General features: G+C 41.5%; 1 protein-coding gene across 1 annotated transcript; it reads right to left on the bottom strand.

Annotated features, from left to right (window-relative positions):
* Positions 1–3,950: 3,950 nt before the first annotated feature.
* On the bottom strand, positions 3,951–6,148 carry LOC118404417. The gene is made up of 3 exons (XM_035803488.1): positions 5,980–6,148; positions 4,817–5,646; positions 3,951–4,253 (listed from the first exon to the last, which is right to left on the bottom strand). Exons 1-3 carry the CDS (start codon positions 6,146–6,148, stop codon positions 3,951–3,953), a joined length of 1,302 nt encoding a protein of 433 aa, XP_035659381.1.
* Between the last annotated feature and the right edge of the window lie 4,290 nt (positions 6,149–10,438).

Consider the following 10,438-nt stretch of genomic DNA (forward strand, 5'->3'; position numbering starts at 1 on the left):
ATCACACGGGAAGCATGCTGGACCCTCCTTCTCCACTCCTCCCTATCCTTCATCAGTGATCAACACGGGAAGCATGCTGGACCCTCCTTCTCCACTCCTCCCTATCCTTCATCAGTGATCAACATGGGAAGCATGCTGGACCCTCCTTCTCCACTCCTCCCTATCCTTCATCAGTGATCAACATGGGAAGCATGCTGGACCCTCCTTCTCCACTCCTCCCTATCCTTCATCAGTGATCAACACGGGAAGCATGCTGGACCCTCCTTCTCCACTCCTCCCTATCCTTCATCAGTGATCAACACGGGAAGCATGCTGGACCCTCCTTCTCCACTCCTCCCTATCCTTCATCAGTGATCAACACGGGAAGCATGCTGGACCCTCCTTCTCCACTCCTCCCTATCCTTCATCAGCGAACATAGTACAGTTGGGCTGCTCAGTCTGTCGAGCGCGGAATCTCGCTTGAGTGTGTCTATAAAGGTGTTTTTCTGCCTGCCAGGTTTTCTTTTACCCTGGACCGGTTCCCATAAGATAAGCTCATTTGCCACTAGTTCTGGGTGTCGCACATAGTGGCCAGAGAGCTGCATGCGCCTTTGCCTGATCTTATCACTTATTCTAGGCAGGTTACCATGACCTTAGTCTTTTTCGTGTTCAACTGTAGGCCAATCCTTTGACATTGACGCTCGACTGCATTAAGAAGGGTACAAGCCTTTTCCGCAGTGTCGGATATCAACGCAAAAGTTTGTGAGCTTATTACCGGGATTTCATGTCTGCACCATGTATTTGATGTACATACCCCCTGTGGTGAGATCCCAATCAAAATAATGTGCACAATTTGAGTCATTGTCCTAACCTCTCATCTAGAAAGGAAAATGACGCATTTTTACACTTGACTTTCGTTCGTATGACGTCAGAAGAATTTAAGACTTAATTTGCATGACGTATATAGCTGAGCCTACCATGACATTAGTGCATACACCTACAGGCATAACCACATCGCAATCAGAGCCATGCTACGTGTAAAGTTATATCACGAACGCCTTAATTACGTATTAAGGCCTAGGGAAATACTGTGTTTCCAATCACGAAAAAAATGAGATGATACGAATGGATTTTCTTTTCTTTTTTTTCTTCGTTTTATTTATCAAAACACATTTCGGCCAATGTGACTCCAAGAATAACATTTCTGCTTAAAAATGTACAACAGGTGTTTTCAAGATATAGATTTTAATCATATCTTAACCGAGGAGATATACACTGTATAGAACTATTTCCTGTTGCAACACTGGCAAAAGAATGAGAAGAACATTTTGGAAAATGTTCCAACAGCATTTTCATCAGATGTCAGATCGAAAATTTCCTTTCGACCCTTAAAAAGGCTAGGAGCTGGCAGTTTTTGATAGATGATGCCGCGGAACCGAAAATAGTTTCCTTCTTGGCCATAGACAATTCGAACATCTGTGAAATTCACGTAGGAAACGAAATAACTACGAGCAAATTCAAATTATACAGATCAGGTCTGTCTTATTTCTGTTCTTTAAAATTAAATCTCTGCCTGCTTTTAACAGAATTATATAGTCCAATGTTTCAATTCAAATTGTTTGGTGCAACTTTGTTACGCAACTAAAAGCTATAAATTGTACTTTGTTTAATGAATTGTTGAAAAGTCTTTATTCTCACAGTACCTTTTTGTTCTTGCAAGCTAAGTACAAGTCCTTGAGATGAAACAGTACGTCTTAAGAACAATTACTGTAATATAAGAATGTGGCATATTACTACATCTAAGGTGCGGATATATATGTGATGTATTATTTAGTATGTAGGTGTGTGCAATAGGGGGAATAAGGTTTTTTCTTGCCGGAGCGGTCCGGAAGATAGGCTTTTAAAACGTCAATGTAAGTCACCAAATAGAATAGACCATTGATTCTAGTATCCCCATTCACAAGTTTTCACAGAAAATCAGGTCCAGGTTCAGGTCCGGACTTGGACCATATCTTCTGGACTTGGACCTGAAATTTCTGTATCCGTACCCACCCCCTAGTGCGGAAGAAATCAGAAAAAAAACTTTTGTTGGGAAGAACAACAGCTGACAGTGTAGGAGGTCTATTACGCAATTGTAAAACTCAGACAATCTGTTTCGTTTTTCATCTGTCATTGCGATGGGTAATCATTTTACAATTGCAATAATGACTTCTCCTGCACGTAGGCTACGTTCAATTTCACGACTACGCTTTTCAAAGTAATTGTCAATATTCAGTACGCCTTTCAGAGTAACTTTTGATATTCAGTACAGACAATAGATGAATTAGGAACATTTTGTAAAGCATTTATGTCGTTTTCACCAACAACCACCTAAGCTTTATCATTAAGTAGTTTCTTCCGCCGGTATTTAGTTATTAACACACAATTTTTAAAAAATAGAGCAAAATCTTAGTAACCTCAGTAAATAAACATCAAATAATTATTAAAATTAAAACACAAATTATGGAACTCATCTTTTTATAGAATTTCAGATATCTCTTCATTAAACATTGGATTTGTCAAGAAAAATTACACAATATATCAATTAATGTTAACAACACGTTTTCAACTTATACATTGTTATCATATTACATCATTCCAGCCTATACCTTATAATATACAAGTGTCTTGTTGTGTAACTTCTTATAAATCATCATTGACTTTATTACACGAGAGCAACAGTAAAAATTGTCTGGAGTAAAGTTGTGCAACTCGTTTACAAATGTCCACCTTATAGCTGTATCTTTAGACAAATAAACACCAGTACATTTGATATCTTTAGGCTTTTATGCAGAACATTATAGGTAGTGTTGTGTAAAACCACAACACCCATTCTTTTCATTCTTCCTCTTAACCAAACTGATCTCAGCAATATTTAGACTGAAAACTTTGACTTTACCAAAATAGGTAATGAATGTCTGGTTCCAACAAAATTAAATAGCGCCCTCATGCAGCTGATGCTAGTATTTCCTTGACGTCGAGCGTATTGAGATATGCACAAAATCAAACATTTTTTTTACCTTTCATATTAAAATCAGTATTTTCCGATTATTTTCCCTCTAAAACATTTGTTGTTCACAGGCGTTACAGAAAAAAAACTAGACTTAAACTTTGTTGACAAACAAAAGTCTGATGTATAAAACTACGTTTGAATAAACGCTACAGAATGTGAGCACATCGTGCTAACAAAAGCGCCTGCCGAAGCAGGAAAAAGTCCTTATAAACCACCCTTACAAACGAAGATTTGATATTTATTCATAGTAAGGATAAAACTGTTCTACAACTAGATCTCTTTTGCATATCAATTCACAGCAAGAATATAAAACTCTCTCCAGCAAGATTTCTCCAGTGTCACTGACGAAAGACACCGGATGGCTGTCTGAAACGTCTGACCGTTTCAAAACCGTATCCAGTTGTTTGAGTAACTGTCTTTTGTACTCTCCAAGCAGAGGTTAGGCTTCGGCTGTTTTTTAAACGTTTTTTTAGTCGTTGTTATCGGGCTTTCTATTGTGTATTTTATTTTGCTGTGTCAAAGCTGGCACACTTCAAGAAAAATGACAAAATAGAAAGCCCGATAAAAACGACTAAAAAAAACGTTAGAAAACAGCCGGAGCCTAACCTCTGCTTGGAGAGTAGTCTTTTGGGGGTAACACACGTTCGTACTTTATATTCATGAGTAATTGTTGACTATGATTACTTTCAGATTAGTTGTGTCTAGTTTTAAGGCCAGTTTGATCACAAATCTGTCTCGCTATCTGCTGCGCCTTTTACAGGGGCTGTGTTGGGCTGCTCTGCAAGTTCTTCACAGAAAAAAAGTAGACTTAAACTATCGAGCATGACAAAAAAGAAGCAGAAAAATGTCCTTATCAGCCACGTTTGTACTTCATATTCATAAAAAGCATCTAATATTGGTTACTATGTTTACATTTGGCTTAGTTGTGTCCTGTTTTAAGGCCAGTTTGAGCGCAAATCTGCCTCGCTATCTGCTGCGCCTTCCATAGGCAGTGTTGGGCGTCTAAGTCTCCCGGTTTTGGTTTGGCAGAGTCCACGAAGAGCCCGAACTTGCGAGCGGACCTGGACGCGCTCCTCCTCGGGACCAGGTCGTCCCGCATGCCGAAGATGTAGTTGTACTTGTCCCGGTAGGACTGGCACTGTCGGCGGCGCAGCGCGTGCAGCCGGGCAGCGATGGTGTTTACACTGGTGGCCGCGGGGGTACCGGACGCTCCGCGGTCATACTGTGAGTGAGTGAATAAATGAATGATTGAATGAAGGAGTAAATGTATTGAGTAAATGTAGTAAATTGATGGATGGATGGATGGATGGATGGATGGATGGATGGATGGATGGATGGATGGATGGATGGATGGATGGATGGATGGATGGATGGATGGATGGATGGGTGGATGGGTGGATGGGTGAGTGAATGAGTGAGTGAGAGAGAGAGAGAGTGAGTGAGTGAGTGAGTGAGTGAGTGAGTGAGAGAGAGTAAAAATGGATGTATGAATGAATAAATGATTCCATTGTAAAATAACTGCATTGGTGACTCTGTATGGTAATACACAGAAATAACATATTATTAAGTCAATCAAGCACTATTTTGATTGCTGATTACTAAATCACTAATGAACTACTGCAAGTGAAACCTTCAGTAATTACTTAAGAGAACTATTGCTAAAATTATATGTGTAGGTTCCTTCACGACTAGTGATATAAGAATGTGGAAAGATGATTTATCTGGCCATAGCAAAAGTGCATTTTAAGTATCTCTACTTGTTTGGCAGGGTTATATTCAACTTACATGTGACTGTTGCGATCCGGCTCGCAGAGGTGTACAGCTACACCTGTCGTACTGCCTCAGGGCCGCCTCCCTAGCGCCGCTGCGATTGGTCGGGACGCTCTCGGCCGTTGCGTTTGGCGGGAAATTCAAATTTCCCTGCACGTAGTCCCCGTGATGGTGAATGACGGAAGTGGGGCCACGTACTTCCGTTCGTGCGCTGTATCCGGTCGAGAGGTGATGGTGGCTCGACCGGTGGTGGTACGACGTTGACGGCACGTAAGTGTCAGATAACAAGTTGAAGGAAAACGACGGCTTGTATGGCACAGGTGTGCGCACGCGTAAGCTAGAAGACGTCTTCCAGGTGTGTTCGTTTCCTTGAAGGAGGGGAGAGTTGGCGAACGCCTCGTAGCTCTCCGGGTCGAGTCCGAACGCGGTTGGCTGGTTATGGTTGAACTTGAACACGGTGCTTTCTCCTTCGTATTCTTTCACGCTGCCGTTTTCCAGTAACTGAAAACTGTCCGAAATGTGTCTTTCCTTCGCACGGGGCGATTTTTCCACCTCTTGTTTGAACATGGACATGGGCAGCTGCCTGTTTAACGTCGTCAAGTCCATCGGCTTTTCCTGACCTTGACCTTCCCCCTGGTAGCCTCCCCAGGTCGCCCTTCGGGACGTTTTGGTGACCTTGGTTTCGAACTGGTCGCCGCCATCTTGGTCGATGGTGACGTCATACTCATCTGTGACATAAGGAGGGTGCGGTCCGATGATTGGGTGTTGGCTGTTGCTAGGGTCTACCTCTTGTTGCCAAGGGCGGAACACGCGCCATGAGTGGGAGGGGGCTGGTGGTAGGAGCTCTGTATGTAAAGGAAAAGAAAAGCATCAGATTCTGTTTCTCATATTGTTACACTTATTCTATTAACTGTCTTTTCAGTCACTCTTGACGGAAATTTTTCAGGTTTATTTGCATTCATTTCATTCTTTGTATATTCTCGTGTATGTATCCTACAGAAATCAGATGTCTTTTTACACAAAATATTATCTTATATACTAGTCAGTGGTTGGTTCTGTCAAAGTCTGCTTAAGAATCATACAACAGCAAACCCATAGGAAGATATGCGAAGACCGCATCCATCGTCACCTAGACCTAATACACGAAAAAAAGTTGCCAGCATCAACTAGTTATTCACCTTGTTCAGGTCTGTGCACCAAGCCGGTTTGTGTTCCCGCTGTGTCCTGGGAAGGAGTAGTGGTGGCTTCGTCTGAAGTCGGCGAGTTGTCGGTCACCGAGCAGGGCCGATCGCTCACCGAGCACGCATGAAGGCAGTCGGACGACTTCGGCTCCTTTTTCACCCTCATGGTTTGTTGGCCCGTCGATAACTTCTCTTCCTGTGCGTGGAGTGAATAAATGAATGAATAATCACCGAATGGTTGAATAAATAAATGAATGACTGAATAAGTGAATCGGTGAATGAGTAAAACAAAACAAAAAGATGCAAGTATAAGAAAAAGGCAAAATAGCAGGACTGACAACACCGTATTGTGTATATAGCGGATGCACTCAGAACGCACTGACAGACACACAGTCAGAGAAAAGACAGAAGTAGAGAGAGAAAAACAGACAGGCGGAGAAACAAGCGAAACAATACTTCATGTCTTTGATGAATATCGACAATATGGATATGTACAACATAGAAATAAACATAAATCAAAAGATTGTACAATGTATACTAGCCCTGTGACTGCTATCCCCTTTGTTCTGAGATATTTGCATCATATCTAACGTTACAGTACGTATATTTCAATACGTTAAACGCAAAAGCTTAATGTACCGAGTCCGCTACGATGACCAACGATGATATGATATGATATGATATGATGTGATATACGATATCTAGGATACTATGATATGACATGATATGACATGATATAGAATATGATATGATAAGATATGATACAATATGATATGATATGATATGATATGATATGATATGATATGATATGATATGATATGATATGATAAACAACACGCGTGTGTATTACAGGCCGCACGTGGCGATTGTCTGGGCCTCTGGTGGGACATGAATAATTATAAGCCAGGCTAAAATGGCGAAACGAGTCGCGAAATTATGAATTCCGCTCAATGAGCCATGTGAAATGGACTCACGCACTGTTAGAAAATGTATTAAGACATCATGCATTCTGGATTTACTGGAGTATGGACTCACAATATCTAGCAATGATAGAATGTTCAAGGTGTTGTAAGCTTGTAGTTTCTTTATGTTGTTATACTCCTGTCACATTATCCACGATCTTTGGGCGTATCGATGGAAGATCGGCAGATGATGGCGCATATTTTTCACCTGAAAACCGTCCCTGTCACATATAAGCCATACTTTGTACCTTGTACAATTGTTGTGCAATAAAGGTATTATTAGAAGCGAGGCTCGGGCGATTGCAGCAGAATCGTCGTCCGGTCGATTTTCGTCAGAAGTGGCAGGGGTATTAAGGCCCCCTTTCCACTAGACGGCGATCGCGCTGCGCTCTCACTGCGACCTAAAGAGGACCTCAATATGTGTAACCTTTTATTTCATACTGGGTATATCGAACAGCATATAAAAGTGTGGCCGAAAAGACAACAAAGCCCACAAAGCGTAAAAGGATTTGTTTTAATCCAAACAATTGGTTGAGCGATTAGTCAAATTTCAGGTCGCAGAGAAGAAGAAGAAGGTATTATTTATCAGCAAGTAAAAGTACAGTGTGTTACACAGGCGTTGTACATACTCTTTTAGAGCAAACAATTAATACCAGCATAGCGTCTGGAGAATGAAAATCAAAACTCACAAAAACAAACTTCCAATAAGAAATGGTAACGCCATGTAGTGCTGCATGTAGTAATAGACGTCGGCAGTTCTAGGCATCAACTATAAGGCTAGAAAGAGGCACAAAGCGCGGCAAAACGCACCTAAAACACCAACTTAAAGACAGACACAATTAGCGTATAAAACCACCCCAGTTTTGAACGACTGCAGCTAGATATACCGCGACGCATGGTAAATGATGGCGATGGCGAAAACATTACTCTAGATCAGAGTTAAACGGAGACAATAAACAGGACACTACCAGGATGTTTGTCCGTGCTATATCCTGTATACACTGACTAATGCTCTGCAAACTTGAGGATATACCTTAGTTATATCTAATATACGTGTAGTTTGCGACACATGGAAGCAAACTGTTACCCTCCGGTCAACTTCTCTTACAAATTATACATATAACCTTTTTTCTATTACGGCAAAAAGGACATACAGTACACAGTGGTGCCGCAAACTGGCTTATAGTAACGACACCATTATAACCTATTTGGTTTGTGAAGACTAGGCCATGCCCATTTAGACAAAAATAACACACAAACGCAACAATACTGGAGACATTTAGACGAAGCCTCAAACAACAAGTTAAAAGATTCTAAAGAATGGAGCATCACAGAAACACTTTAAAACGTACCGCTATTTTCCAAGCCTTAGTTTAGAATCGCCAATTCTTGGAACACTTTGAGTGGCAAACCATAAGACAAGCCGTCTTTTTGATGTAGAAAAACGTCTGGCTATCTCTTTGTCTCCCTTACGTGTAAGCCTGGCAAACACACGGCGTGTTAAAAAAACATTCCTCCTCCCGGTAATTGTCTGGAAGCCGGTATCATGTAGGTTTCACGTATCAAAACAGTACCTGGAGGCCCCGCCCACGCCAGACAATGATCAAAGGCAGGTGCCGACGCCAACAGGTGTGGTGAAATAGGCACACTTCATTACGTTCTAGCAGGTGGTACAATCGCATACCTGCCTTTAAGCACAGGGTAATGGAGTGGGAATATTAACCTCTTGGGAAAATAGAGTGATGTGTACGAACAGTCGGTCTACGAAACATACAGACCTATATTGTTGGAAAGTATAGGCACTTCAATTAGAGTTGTTTCCATTTCAGATATTTCTACGGAACTGTTGTTGTTAATACTTGCTACAAATTCATTCTTAGGTGATTCAAAGAAAATAGTCTGGATAATTTCTTGTTGATGACGCAGATCGCCGTCTGTGACGCAAAGCTAAAGAATTTTGCCATTTTTAAATCTAAATAGACCAGATTTGTTCAGTGTTTTTTTCCCATCAAAAAATTAACAACTGCGATAAAAATCAATAAACCGTTATAAGCACATGTTCCACAAAATGTGATTCAAATCTTATGTTTTGCAGTGCATTTACTCTTAACAAAATCAACATTAGCCAGAATTAAAGCAGTTTTGTAGTCTGATACTCAAAACTTTCGGGCTGCCTAAGGAATATTTTGACTTGTTTTAGTCCTTCCAAAGCTTTCCCCATTACATCGTATTTATCGATTTAATTTCCTTACTTTAAACAAACGTTTTAGTCCTAAAAGGAATTATCTTTCTCAGAAAGCCTATATTTATTGCCGGCCTTTCTAGTTTTCTGCCGGCTTGTAGATCGTGAGTGAAGGAATTGAAACCAATCTCGTTAAAATTGCACCGGCTTGCGCTAATGAACTAGGCGGCCGTCTATACTCCCAGCCCCGTAGAGATACCCGGGACCTCCCGCTGGTGTGGTTACCTGGCGAGCCGTTTTGCCCCAGACTAATCATGGATCGGCGCAAACACTGTGTAAACATGGTTTCTCCTGGCATGCTTTGCAACGCGTTTTACTCCATCTCTAACAAAACAACACCAACAAAACTACTGTGGTAGAAGTACACTCTCGACAAAAAATAAGATACAGTAAATGCTACCAATTAAACCACCAATTAACCGGTGCAATGGCCTAGTGGGTAGAGTGTTCGCCTTGCATTCGGTAGGTTGTGAGTGCGATCCCCGGCCGAGTCATACCAAAGACTTTCAAAATGTTACATGCTGCTTTCTCTGCTTAGCACTCAGCATTAGGGAAAGAGTATGGAAGTTGAGCACACACCACTACCAGTGGACTAGGCCCCTGCTGAAGTGATTGCACAAAGTTGTGTGGCCCAGGGCTACTGAAACGGAGATGGGCGCCGCCCTATGCGCCATCAGACGCGGGAAGGAACTTTGACTTGAAACCACTTAAATCAAGGGACCAATGAAATGTGGTTGTCTATGTGGACAGACGGTCACTATATAGGCAGGGTTCTTAATGCTTGTGTCAGTGTCACAGTGTCTAAGAGACCACCAAAATTGGTCACTTTGGCCACGTGGTACGTACGTAGACTCTGAGGTAGTTACTCGTAAAGGTTTGACTGCATATACGCGTTCATGTATTAAAAAAGAAAAAAAATCAAAAGAAAGTTTCTCTAGAGTACCGTACGAAGCCACTAGGGGTCCATTATCGACATCAACCTTTTTTTTTACCCCTATACTCACATATGATATGAACAGCTTGCTTTCCATGCCCACTTACTAACAGACACACACGCGCATTTTAAGACAAATACACACACACACACACACACACACACGGTCACACATAGCACTGGAGGTCATGGCTCTAAGATGGTGGCCTAGTAATTTTTTTTCATTTCTTGTCAAACATAACTATGAAAAATATTAGTTCACAGACACACAAACAAACACGCATGATAGTCCCAGACTGTTACGTATGAGATTCCTAG

This window comes from Branchiostoma floridae, chromosome 17 (genome assembly GCF_000003815.2).
Source record: "Branchiostoma floridae strain S238N-H82 chromosome 17, Bfl_VNyyK, whole genome shotgun sequence".
Taxonomy (NCBI): Eukaryota; Metazoa; Chordata; class Leptocardii; order Amphioxiformes; family Branchiostomatidae; genus Branchiostoma; species Branchiostoma floridae.

What these genes read in the sequence shown, in the direction of transcription:
- LOC118404417 (XM_035803488.1), bottom strand. Translation starts at nt 6,148, where the DNA reads ATGAGGGTGAAAAAGGAGCCGAAGTCGTCCGACTGCCTTCATGCGTGC. An exon ending in GGTGCACAGACCTGAACAAG is followed by an intron (nt 5,647 to 5,979) that starts GTGAATAACTAG and finishes CTTTACATACAG; the next exon opens with AGCTCCTACCACCAGCCCCC. An exon ending in CCGGATCGCAACAGTCACAT is followed by an intron (nt 4,254 to 4,816) that starts GTAAGTTGAATA and finishes ACTCACTCACAG; the next exon opens with TATGACCGCGGAGCGTCCGG.